The sequence below is a fragment of the Micropterus salmoides genome, unplaced genomic scaffold (genome assembly GCF_014851395.1).
Source record: "Micropterus salmoides isolate LMB-PRFRI ecotype aquatic unplaced genomic scaffold, ASM1485139v1 Ms_hic_scaffold_22, whole genome shotgun sequence".
Taxonomy (NCBI): domain Eukaryota; kingdom Metazoa; phylum Chordata; class Actinopteri; order Centrarchiformes; family Centrarchidae; genus Micropterus; species Micropterus salmoides.
The window spans coordinates 6733507-6747229 of record NW_024041373.1 but is presented as its reverse complement, the minus strand read 5'-3'; the positions used below and the strand labels follow the sequence as shown (position 1 = coordinate 6747229).

The 13723-nt window shown below is 39.9% G+C and overlaps 1 protein-coding gene across 1 annotated transcript in view; it reads right to left on the bottom strand.

Moving 5' to 3' along the window:
- LOC119917686 (gamma-aminobutyric acid receptor subunit pi) overlaps positions 1 to 13723 on the bottom strand; it is a 57029-nt gene that overhangs the window by 37362 nt on the left and 5944 nt on the right. The window contains exon 2 of the mRNA XM_038738103.1: positions 3319 to 3408. Within this exon, the coding sequence (XP_038594031.1) occupies positions 3319 to 3371 (53 nt within the window). The 5' untranslated portion in view covers positions 3372 to 3408. The remainder of the gene's footprint in view (positions 1 to 3318; positions 3409 to 13723) is intronic.

Genomic DNA, 13723 nt, shown 5'->3' with positions numbered 1-13723 from the left:
CAAAATTGCTTAAATCACCTTTCTTTCCCATTCTGACATTCAGTTTGGAGTACAGGAGATTGTCTTGACCAGGACCACACCCCTAAATGCATTGAAGCAACTGCCATGTGGTTGGTTGATTAGATAATTGCATTAATGAGAAATTGAACAGGTGTTCCTAATAATCCTTTAGGTGAGTGTATATTTATAGGTTGCACTTTATTTGGCTAATGCCTGTCCACATATTGTTTATAGTAGGCATATTTTTAATATTTCAACAGCTTATTATTTATTTTTGAATGCTAAGTGCTAAGTTGTCAGTAATCATAACCATTCATGAGTTCAACTTTTCTGTAGCACCGCATCGCCTTTTACTAATGTCCCGCCCCATCCAGGCTGTAATTGGTCAGTTCACAAAAAATTACATTGATGACCAACTTTATGCACATGCTTGGATGAAAAAAGTACCCAATTTGCTCCCTACTCCGTCTCTGCCGGTGGACAGGGCATAACGGTGTGTGAGAAGGCAAGAGCTAAAGTGAAAGGTCAAAGCAATGCAAAACACACAGAAAAAGTAAAAACCAAGTCCCGGACATTTTGAGCGATTTAGACACATTTTTTAGGTCCCAAAAAGAGGACATGTCCGGGAAAAAGAGGACGTATGGTTATCCTACCTTACCAAGTAAGAACAATGTTTTAGCTTAGTTTATTAATTAGCATTAGTTAGCATGTTAACATTTGCTTATTAGAACTAAATACAAAGTACAGCTAAGGCTGATGTCATGTTTTGTAAGTACAGTATTTAGTCATAAACCAAGTGCTAGACAAAAAGTGACCTGATAATTCAACTTTTAGCTTCTGAAATAATTTAGACGCTCTAATGGAGCTCAGGATTAATCAGGAGGACATCTGCTTTAATCCAAACAGTGTCAATGTATGAACCTAGACTGTGTGTGGGACATTTTGGATGTGTAGAACACAGCATGATTTAAAATTAGACCCTGGCCAATCCTGTTGATTTAATAATCAATGAAGTTACGCTGCTGTGCAATGCGTAATTTGCCTGATGCCTCATTTTAAGACCAACACTCCCATAGGAGCAAGTGCATTGCTATTTAAAAAACGTGGGCGCTTGGTGTGAAAATTACAACTGTGTCGATTGGAAACTAGCAATAACACTTGAGGTGCGCTTTGTGCGGTGCTTTGCGCCGGGGGCAAAAATAGTTTTTGTGTTATTTCAGTCTAGACCATAGTGGTGGATGGACTAATTGACATTGCCCACCCTAGAGCCATGCTACTAGCATGAAAAAGAACTAATCCAAAAGGGGACTGAGAACACTCAGACTCAGACTATGATATACAATGCCATCAGTGCTGTTAGCAAGTCTGCCTGAATTATTAGACTGAATATATTTTGAACCTGGTAAGTCTCATGTTTGGGGTCCCATGAAGACCTTTGTGAAGTTTAAGACCTTTTTGGAAGTGGGTATTGAATCTGCATGAATAGACTTGTGTCGCACACTGCCTGTCTAGTTCGTTATTTGTGCATGATTGTTCTGTTTTCTGCTCGTTCTGTGTAGTTGTTCTGGTCTACTCTGTTTAGTGTATCAGTATTCAGTATGCCCAGTGTTAGTTATTTAGTTGTTTACCTCTGCCTGTTTGATGTAAGTCTGTTCTGTGTTTCTTGTTTTAGTCTGTTTTCCCTGTTATGTTGTAGTCTATTTGTATTATTAGTTTTGTAGCCTACTCTGTGCCTTTAGTTCCTGTCTCATTCTGTTACTATCTGCTTTGTTTCATGCTTGGTTTCTGTCTGCCTGTCTGCTATGTGTTAATTGTGATCTCTGCCTGATTTGTTGTCCATTTGGTTACGATCATTTTGTGTTAACTTGCTTTGTTCTGTTCAGTTATCTTAGTCTGTTCTGTCTTGTGGAGCTGCCTGCGTTTCTCAGTTACTTGTTCTGTCTTGTCTGTTCTATGTCTGAGTTCCAGTTAGATTCTTGCCTTGTGTTTGGTAACCTGTGTTCGGTCTGTTTCCCCCTGCGGTCTCTCTGCCTGCGTGTGTATCATTAGTCTGATCTCTGTCACCTGTGTTGCTCCCGCCCTGCTCGTTCCTGTCCCTGTATATATGTTTGCTTGTGTCTTTAGTCTGTGTCCGGTCATTGTAGCTTGCTGTTGCTCTCTCAGTCATTGCCGTGTGTAGTTGTGTTATGCTCTGTGTCCTGCCCTGCCTGTTCTGGATCTGTACCCTGTTAGATTATTCTGTTGGATTACTGTGTTTGTATTGGATTTTTTACCTTGGTTTCTTTGGACTCAACCACTCAACTTGTAAGTGTGCTCGCTTTTGTTTGCCTTAATCAAACATTGAACTGAACCTGCCAGTTTCTGTGTCCTGCATTTGGGTCCTCCAACCTGCTCAACCACACACCAATTTGTGACATTGTGAGGGCATGATTTTTAAAAGGCAGTAAGCTACTGCATTAGCATAGCTGAAAAAACAAAGCAATTCTAAAAATAAGGTGTTATGGTAAGCTTGTTGAGGATGTGAGCAAAATATATAGTATCAGTATACCTTTTATAAAACATGCAAACACTGGCAGCTATAAAGCTGTAATTTAACTATTAAAATAACAGACTTTTTCACTAATTAATAAAAAAGAAATATCACTTGCACAAATGCATATTCTTAAGGCTTTCTCATAAAAAGATTCATGAAATTTATTCATTTCATGTTTGATCAGTCAAAGGCTGGCATTTGGCATTTACACTAAAAGCAGATGCATTTGGCAACATACTACTGATGGAGGCAACATGCTATAGCACATTAATCCCAGAGTGGATGTGAGCTGTGCAAAGAAGCGCTGCACTATACAGAGAATATCTTAATTCAGTGTGACCCAGAGGGTTTGCCTTATCTAAAATGTGCAAAGTGCATTCTGTGCTTTGAAAATAAACTGCAAGAAGAGGAGAGGCTTCTCTTCACGGTAACAGACAAATGTGCACCAAAACATCTCATCATTCTCTCTGTATGACCTCTGCAGGGATTATCACACCAATTGTATGCAATGACTGATACATGTGATGCTGGATACGGCCTCATCGGTTCTGCTCAGCAGCATCATGAACGTGGCAATGGAATTTCTATACTTTTTGTCTGATGCATGGGGATGTGTTGTTGAGTATTGATTGTTCATGTGAAAATGATACAACTGAGTACCTCTCTATCTTGGTGCTGTTACAAATTTGAATCTGATATGACTTCATTGTGCTTCCTGCCTGTTAAGATAGCTTTGTGGCTGCAGATCCCAGCGGGTATATTTCTCTTTCTGTAAGCAGTCTTACCTGCTAACGAGGAGGATGGTGAACACGGTCCCTCCAGAAAAAGAGAAAGCCATAGCTGCCAAAGTAGTGGAGACGCCAGATGGAGTTTATCTGGAATAAAAGCACACAAAGGACAATAACATACAATTTAGAGGGATGCAAGAGAGGATAGTAGATTAAGAAAATATGGATTGTGTTCCCTTTGAAAATAAGATTGTTTGATGCAAGGTAGCACTTGCACTGATCCAGTGACTCCTACATCTTCCTTTTTCAGAGCGGTTTTCGAAAACATAATCAGCTGACACACATCACAGATGGTCTGGTGTGCCCCCTTTCCTATTTTCAGTCTTTACAGGCTAAAGTTTCACAAACATGTTTTTTACTGAGATAATATCTATCACCCAGGTAACGTAGGTTTCTCTGTGCCACTTGGTTACCTTGATTTCTATGTGGGTTTCTATATCACACAACAGCAAGCTACTGACATGCCTGAGGGACATTCGCTCGCACAGCACAACGACCTCGTTACTGATATCACCCCAACTCCAAGTCTGGAGCCTAGACTTCCAGACTTGGGTGAAAAGTAATAAAGCATATTCCAGTTTCCTTCAAAGAGAGTCCTCTTGTGTCCTAAATGTCCCAGCGCTCTCTCTCTCTCTCCCCACTCTTTTAAGATGAAAGCAGAAAGAAAACCTTCAGAGACCAGAATGACTTAACCACCGAGACCACACTAATGTGGACAGCAAGCTGGGCTAAGGAAATATTTAATGTATAGTTGAAAGCGAACTTCTGTGGCTGTTGTGTTAAAATTGGTTTTACAGTGGTGTAGGCCCAAATTACAGACCTGTTGGTGGTAATGTTCTCACTTTGGCTTCAGCTTTGGTTACATAATACACGGGATGTGGTTCTGTAGCAGGTAAGACGTGGCTTTATCACTGCTAGGGTTAACATTACAACTGTCATTGTAATTTACTGCCATGCCTATGATCCTTTTATGTACTCATGGTAGTCTTAGCTGTTTTGAATAGATATCCTGACATTCCTGACATTAATTCTCAGTGCTACAATTCTACACAAGCTACAATTGCGGTAGCCATGCAAGCACACATCAACCATAACACATAGGACACAGCTACAATTAGGACGTACATCCTGAGCAATTTTAATCTTAACTGGAGAAAGCATGGCAAAGATGAAGTATGGTCCACTTTTCCAACTTTGTCACAGTCAAACAGACTGCATTAAATGGCATGAGTGTTCCTGACAGAAGTGCAGGAATGTTTCACTCATCATTCAGCTGCCACGCATCATGACCCATGACCATATCAGGTAATGTAAATAATGCACGCATTCTAAATTCAGTGTACGTCTTATCATTGGTACTTTTTATTTATTTTTTTTAACTGAGCGAGTACTTTGATGGACTACCACCTAAGAAAAAAATATTGTGATTCAAAATACAAATTAGACCAAATGTTGGTGTTTCAAAATAAAGCACAAAATACTAAAACCAGAAAAGCAGTAGGACTGGCTTATTTCCCGATTTGATAATATCACGATACTTGGGTGTAGTCAGTATACAAAGTTGATTCATATTGCAATTCTTAAATATTGTATATTGCTATGTGTATATATATAATATTGTGATTGGATACTACGATTGATTGTGATTTTTGTTTGTTTTTTTAATACTAGACTCTGGGAAAGAGTTTAATCATACACTTCTAGAGACTGTATATCATTAGTCATATTTACAAAAACAATGCACATTACATGTTTCTGTCAGTCTCTGAGTTTTATTTCAGCAGCATCATTGTTTTGCTATACTGCTTAAAAACGTGGTCAGTAAACTGCTACATCAAGCTAGTGCCATAAGAATTATAATAAAAATAAAAATGTAATTAATTAAATTAAGTATAATCAATTAATAAACAAGAATTCACTTATAATGTGATAATGCATTTATAATAATAATTCATACACAAAATTAAAAAGATTCAGGAATCAAAAGATCGATTTAATCATCTTTTGTTTTAAAGAATCACAATATTTAAGTGAATCAATTTTTTCCCACCCCTAAAAAGCAGTAGTCAATGAACAGCTACAAATATGCTATGAAGTGGCAGTCAGGCACCTATTGTCCCTTCACTTGTGTTTCTTTGGTCATATGTCTTCAGCTAATAGTAAGTTAAGCAGTACCTTAAAGGTTAGTTGAGTAAGATTTAGTGGCATCTAGTGTTGAGGTTGCGAACTGCTACCAACTGTTTAGTCCCATCATCTAATGGATGAAAAAAATTGCTCCGAACCCTGCTGTATATTATTACTTCTTCTTCTTCTTAGAACATACGTATTCAACATAGTGATGAGTGTCCACACTGCCAGAACTCTACAAGAAGAAGCAGAAGAAAAATGTAGTGCTGTTTGTCCATTTTGGGCTGTAGAAACCGGCGACATCCATAGAAGAGGACCTGCGGTGTATGTAGATAGAAATGCCTCATTTTAACGTAATAAAAACCTTACAGTTCATTATGTAAGGTATTTACACACCCCTGAAAACATAGTTATGGATCTTGTATTGCATTTCTGTCAATAGATCCTCAAAAATATTACACACTGGACCTTTGACTTTCTTTAGCATTAATTGCACAATGAATTTAGCTTGACTTTATTTTTCCCTTGTGAGAGCTTAACATAAACAAATCCATGTATTGCTTATGGGAGGGAGAAGTGCAACAGAACGTGCTGTATGTGACAGTCCAGTAAAGTGAGCTAAGTGAGTAATAACGGCCATAACCATCATGTAAGTCATTTGAACTCATTTTAAATTTACAGTTGCTGCTAATGAAATATTTTTAGAGTACTGTACATTATCAAGAACAAAAGGCCAATCATCATATTTCCACTCCTCACCAACCTGTCAGTCACAGAAGACTGAGCTAAAGTGTGTTTACCATTTGCAACCCAGATTGTAGCACTTGAGAGTGATCAAGAGAGCAAAATGAAGAATGTTAAAAGTGTTACTTTTGGACTGATGCACTAGAGACGGTGTAAGTTGGGCTGCAAATCAAATGCACTCAGTGAGCAACAGAGTTAGGGGAATTAGTGGGAATGTATTTTCAGCATGTTTCAGCAAGAGTACAAATATAGAGCTCTGAATTATTTCAATACAAAGCAAATTTAGATATTCCCCTGCTTCCTCATTCAAATACAAATTACAAGGTGCTATTTTGTATTTTTAATATTTCAATTACATGTATTAGAAATTCTGTTCATCTTTCCCAGCACTTTATGCTTGAACCCATACAGAGAATGATGCCCACTCACATCATTACAGCATGTTACAGTAACCTAGAGAACTATTTATGGAAATACCCTTTAAAAACCTGTGTAACTTAAACTGATCATCCAATGCAAATGGTTGTCTGCATCTGTTATTTCTATGGACCCAATTTACTAACATCCTGAATAAAGGGTACTAAATTGTGTGTGCATTCTAAAATATTGCACGTGCAATTTTAGTACCTGTTATGTGTGATTTACTAAGAATTATTGCGTAGATGACAACAGTAGCAAACACAATGGAGGTTGCAGTATTTAAATTAGGTTTTGCGTGTTTTAATGGTTTCCACCATGGAGAGTCTGGAGGGAAAGCAGCCACTGCGTAAAAACCTTGGTTTGTTTCATTCAGTGCGTTAGTATGTGGAAATCGTATGTACCTGCCCATCCTGCCTGAGTTTGCACCAAGTACTTGGGACAGCACACGTGAAAAACTTTGGGAAACCCCAGCAGAAACAGCTACAATATGCTGCAATGACCCAGACGTGACGAAATGCCAGCAGATCGTGCTTCATCCAGCCAGAGGGAACAATCACCGACCGTCTGCAGCGTGCCCAGTCGCTCCGTGATCTCCTGTCCCTGGTCCTGTACGCCCCAACGCCCCATTCCCTCTCCTACAATGGGTTATGTCGCTATTACGACCGGCGCGCTGTGAACAGTTGGTGATCGTTCCCTCTGGATGGCTGAATTTTACACATGATCCGTGCACTACTGCAGCTGGGGGCTCTCTGCAGCGCCACGCAACTTTCTAAATTATTCCATCTCACGGAGAAAAGAAGTCAGGTCGAAACGAAACGCTTTATTGGCATGATTGTTAATACAACAGTATTGCCAAAGCTAAAGGAAAATACAAATTAAAAAAAGAAATCTATTCATACAGTTCATCGAATAAATAAAATAAAATAATTGTATTTTAGATATAGAATATTATCTAATATTGTTAAATTCTCTACGTTTTCTTTCATTACGGCTGTGTCTCCTGGCAACAATAACAGCTGCCATCTCTCCACAACACTTGGCGGTTTGCACCTTCCTTTCAAACATATTAAACACAGATTATGTTGTAAGCTACAACACACCACCACACAATTCATTGCCTAGATCAAAAGATGTATAATATTCACAAACTCATGCATATGTATATATAAATAAAATAAAATATATACATTTAAAACTGATCTACATATGTTTGAAAAAAAATCGAAATGCGCATTTATTGTTTGGTCATATGTTCTAAAAGTTATATTTATTATATTTTCTATTAAGAAAAATGACATGAGATGATATGTTTGCAATTACATATTAAGACGGACACCATCAAGCATTTTAAATAAAAAACAAGAATAACATAAATAACATAAACGTATATCGTTCTTCCGTCCCACCCTTGTGTTTCATCTGTCCTGCCCAGTAGGGAGGGATGAAACAATGCGCACCTTCTGTTTAAAGTCAAATTATACTGAAGTCATTCCATGTTTTTACAAGATTGCACCTGGTATTGATAGAACAGACAGAGCTAAGTTCTGAGGAAAGAGCATCCCACAATGTCGGTGCCTCCACTTAAAATGCACAGTCAACTTTAGTTTTCAGACACGCATGCGGAACAACTAGTAGGCCTTTATTTAAGGACCTAAGTGGCCTAATGGTGGTATACCATAGGGCTGAGATATACCTGGGAGCCTGACCATAAGAGATCTGTATGTCGAAAGGAGCACTTTTTTTCTCACCCTGAATCTTGTACTTGACAGGGAGCCAATGTAATGAAGACAAGATTGGTGTTATGTGATTTGTCCGGCTGGACGTGGTCAACAGCATTGCAGCAGTGTTTTGGACCATTTGTCCAGGGACAACTTGCTGAGGCTGGTGAAAAGGGAGTTACAGTAATCTAACTGGGATGAAATAAATGCATGAATTTCATGAATTATCAATTATCATTATCTGGTTTGAACAGGTTTGAGCTTGGCAATGTTTTTTACATGAAAGAAAGGTCATCAAAGGTTTGACATGTGCATTGATGTATCAATCATAACACCCAAATTCCTGAGGTTTGATTGTACCACTGATGAAAGGGACTAATTATGTTGAGTGATTGTGAGACCTCTGCTATCGGGTGCAATAATAAGGACCTCGATCTTGTCTGTGTTCAGCTGTAAAAAGTTTCCAGCCATCCAGCCCTTAACGGCAGTCAGTCACTTGCTGTCAGATTGTTTGTGTCATTGTCTGTTTATACCTTAGCTGCTCAATAATAATTTATTTTTTGTTTTCTCACTATCAGGTGTAATTGGATTCATCGGTCACTGTCTGATCTTTTTGATCTTTTGGCAGAAGTAAATAAATTACACACTGCTTTCCACTGCTAAGCCTTTGTGGCCTTATTTAAGCTCAGACCAAAACACACATAAACACATACAGATGCCAAACAGTGCACATATTCCATTTTGACAACAAAATGATCTTGTATATGCAGTTTATTTCAACTGATTGACTCCATTCACATTGCCAGTAGACACATTTTTTTTCTGATGAGTCACGATTGATGTCACATCCACACCTGTAAACACCTTAGTAAAGACTAGAAAGCAACTTTGAGGCCAGTGACAATGTTACTGCGGTTGCTGGGTGTAGCCAATATAGCGTGTAAAAATAAGGTTTTGCCGCGGTGTTTCTGGTAAACAGCACAAAGCTGGGCAGGTGACAGGTGTTTGTGTGCTCTGAAAGACATCACAGCGTGGATATAAAGTCACAGCTGACAGACCGTTAGCCTAGCATGCTAATACTACATAAACATGTGGATGAAACAGACGTAATCTGCACTCTGCGCATGCGTTGGCGTCTGTAGCTACCCGTCTTAAACCGGACTCTTATCCAGTTTTAATCCACACTTTTTCGTTACATTTTTTACATCCTTTTTATTTAACTTAAGTTTTTAATTTAAGTTTTACGTGGGTCAAGGATTTTAGTCATCCGACATGAATTTTAAGCTAGATGACCGTAAAAACGCTATCAACACTACTGATCACAACAAAGCTCCGGCGGCTAACGTTATGCTAGCCGTGATAACTCTGCCCCATAAGGACTGCACACTCCTTAAGAAAGCGAACAAAAAGATTGCTGACCTTATGGAAGACATCCGACGACTTTCAGAGGAACTCAAAGAGAAAGATTCCCTGCTGACTGGCTTTATGGATGTGGCTTCAGTACAAGCCAAACAGATTGTTTCTCTTAGCCCAACCGCTAACATCCAGGACACTGTGTTTTGGGACCCCTCTGCCCTTCCCAGGCTTTCCTCCTGCTCGACTCCGAAGCATCAGTCAACCTGGGCTGAAGTGGTGGTCCGTGGCTGCAAGAGAGGCTCGGATGGGGCTGCCTCTCCTCCGCACATCGGCCTCTCCAACCGCTATGTAGCCCTGTCTGACGACACCCCGGTCCATCCAGCGGATGCACCTGCGGCTTCGAGTCTCCCTGATACGGATATCTTTCGGCGGACAGTGCCTGCCGACACTGTTACATCTCCTCCACCGGCTACATTCTACCACTCACTGCTTCCCTGGTGCCACCACGACTGACATTTTAAAAAAACTCCAGGACCTAATGCCATCGCTCCCGTCCTCCATCACAAGAGTGATAGTCCATGTCGGAACAAATGACACAGCTCTTCAGCAGTCTGAGCTGACAAAATCAGATTTTAACTGTCTTTTTAACTTTTTAAAGCAGTGTGGAAAGTCCGTTTTTATCTCTGGTCCCATTCACACAGTTGGTCGCGGTGCTGGCCGCTTCAGTAGACTCCTTGGCCTCCACAACTGGCTCCAGTCCGCCTGCAGGGCTCACCGTATGTGTTATGTGGATAATTTTAATATTTTCTGGCAAAGAATGTCTCTTTTTAAGACAGACGGACTTCACCCAAACAAACGGGGCTCAGAAATGTTAGCTGCTCACATACAGCATGTGGTGCGGTCCACACATGACGTGAATGATTAATCATTCATGCAGCACACCTGGACACACCACCGCTCACTGAACAGATCTCTGCCTCACTGCCACAAACAACTGTCTCCACCTGCTGGCATGTAAAGCCGTCTGCTCCCAGCGCTGTTCCAAAGACTTCTATTCCTGTCATCATCACGCATAGACCAGTAAACCGAGTGCACATCCCACACAGAAATAATAGTAATCTCTTAAGGATTAGGACAACTGCACCAACTCCAGCACCCAGAACAAACTCATTTAAAATGGCTCTCTTCAATGTGAGATCACTTTCAGGTAAGACTTTTATCTTAAATGATTTTATCTTGTCTGCAAATCTAGATTTTATGTTTTTAACTGAATCATGGTTGCAAATGAATGACTATAGCCAGTTAGCTGAACTGTGTCCGCCTCAATATGATTGCTTTAGTCAACCGAGGGTCAGTGGTCGTGGTGGTGGGCTAGTGAGCGTGTATAAGAAAAATTTCATCAAGTACGCTGTGATGAATGTAACTCCTTTGAAGTTCTCACTCTTAAAGTTGGAGGGCTGCATCATAATATATATATATATATAATATATAATTTATCTCCCCCCAAAACTGTCTGGAGGATTTTTATCAGAACTTCCTGAATTTTTACCTACTCTGGTTTTAAATTATGACAGAATTGTTCTTTGTGGCGATTTTAATATTCATGTTGATGACCCCACCAATGTTAATGCAACTGACTTTTTAAATATGACCACTTCTTTTAACTTCAAACAACATGTCAAAGGTCAAACACATAACCGTGGTCATACACTGGACTTGGTTTTTACCCTGGGTGTCAGCATTTCCTCTGTGGAATTAGTGGACATGACCATATCTGACCACAGATGTATTGTTTTTAGCTGCGATTCGCCTGTTACTCATGCCGCCTCACCAAGCTCCATGTGTTGTCGCATCTTTAATGAACAAAGTGTTTCAAAGTTTTGCGCATTCTTTCAGAGTCAAAGCCAACACCTGTCTGATTCCAACACCAACAATCTGGTCGATCACTTCAATCATATCTGCTTGTTGTCACTAAATATTACTGCTCCTCTAAAGGTTAGGCCTACGTCTAAAGCTAGTAAGCAACCCTGGATAAATGACAGCATTCGCAGCCTCAAAAGGGAATGCAGGAAAGCAGAGCGCAGATGGAAAAAATCCAGTCTCCAAGTCCATTACCTCAGTCTGAAGAATTTATTAATTAACTACAATAACATGGTTAAGGATGCGAGAACACACTATTTTTCTGAACTCATTACTACACATAAACACAACCCCAGGTTTCTGTTTAAGACTGTGGATCAGCTGGTAAACCCAACCCCTCCTTGTGCCTCAGGTAGAAGTAATGTCTTAATGACTGTGAATTGTTATCTTATTTTACCAATAAGGCGGTGTCAATCAGAGCCTCTATTACCCCCACTGCCTCTTACTCAGAGGTCCCTCACCAGCAACAAGAGAGTTTTAACCAGTTTTATCCCATCGACTTGTCTGAGCTTTTAAAAACAGTATCACAAATGAGAGTGTCCTCCAGCCCACTTGATGTAATACCTACAAAGTTTTTACTGAAAGTAATAGATTCTATTGGGCCCCATTTGATCTCTGTTTTCAACAGCTCCCTATCTACTGGTTGTGTCCCTGATTATTTTAAAACGGCTTGCGTGAACCCACTTTTAAAGAAACCTGGTTTAGATCCCTCCCTCCCACATAATTTTAGACCAATTTCAAAACTGCCTTTTATTGCAAAGATTCTAGAAAGAATTGTGTCCAAACAGCTGCTCACTGTACTGGAAAATAACAAAATATTTGAAAAGTTTCTATCTGGTTTCAGGAAGTACCACAGCACTGAGACTGCCCTGCTTAAAGTCACCAATGACCTTTTAATGTTTGCTGATGAAGGTATGTGCTCAGTCCTGGTACTCCTGGACCTTAGCGCTGCTTTTGACACCATTGATCACAGCATCATGTTAGACAGACTGAGGCACTGGGTGGGGATCTCTGGTACTGCCCTAGAATGGTTTTCATCCTACCTGTCAAATAGGAAGTTTTGCGTGTCTGTAAACAACAATGTCTCTTCGTTCTGTCCATTTAAATATGTTGTGCCTCAGGGGTCGGTCTTAGGACCCATTTTGTTTTCCTTCCTGCTTCCCCTTGGACATATTATCCATAAACGTGGCATTTCTTTTCATATTTATGCTGATGACACATAAATATACTTGCCCGTCAGATCCACGGACCCTGGAATGCTGAGTTCACTTAACAACTGCCTTTGTGAAGTTAAAAAATGGATGTCAAATAATTTCCTCCAGCTGAACTCAGACAAAACAGAAATCCTGGTCATTGGGTCCCAGCAGATGGCAAATCAAATACTGCCATCTGCTGGTTCCCTAGTAAATCACATTAAGCCTGTGGCAAAGAACCTTGGTGTTTGGTTTGATAGTAATTTAAATTTCGAGCAGCACACCATAAAGCTTGTTCAATCATGTTTTTATCAACTTAGAAATATAGCAAAAATTCGATCTATGTTAACTTTTAAGGACACCGAGACCATTTTATACGCTTTTATCTTATCACGCCTGGATTATTGCAACAGCCTTTTCACCTGTTTAACCCAAAAATCTATTGATCGACTCCAGACTGTCCAGAACTCAGCTGCCAGGCTTTTAACCAGAACAAAGAAATATGACCACATAACCCCTATTTTAGCTTCATTACACTGGCTCCCAGTATGTTTTAGAATTGACTTTAAAATTCTATTGATCACTTTTAAAGCTCTTCATGGCCTCTCGCCTTGTTATATTTCTGAACTTTTAGTCCCATACGCACCAGCACGTACCTTGAGATCCTCGGGCAGAGGTCTGTTGTCTGTTCCAGAGTCTCGACTGAAAAGTAAAGGGGACAGAGCGTTTGCTGTCAGGGCCCCGAGGCTCTGGAACAGCCTGCCCGAGGAAATCAGGTCAGCTGAGTCAGTGAACTCTTTTAAGTCCCTTCTTAAAACATAATTAAAAAAATTTAAAAACTTAAAAAAATTGCGTGTCCAGCCGGGTGTCATGTTTACATGACTGCCAATCGGAGCTGGAGCAGATAAATACCCATGACCACTG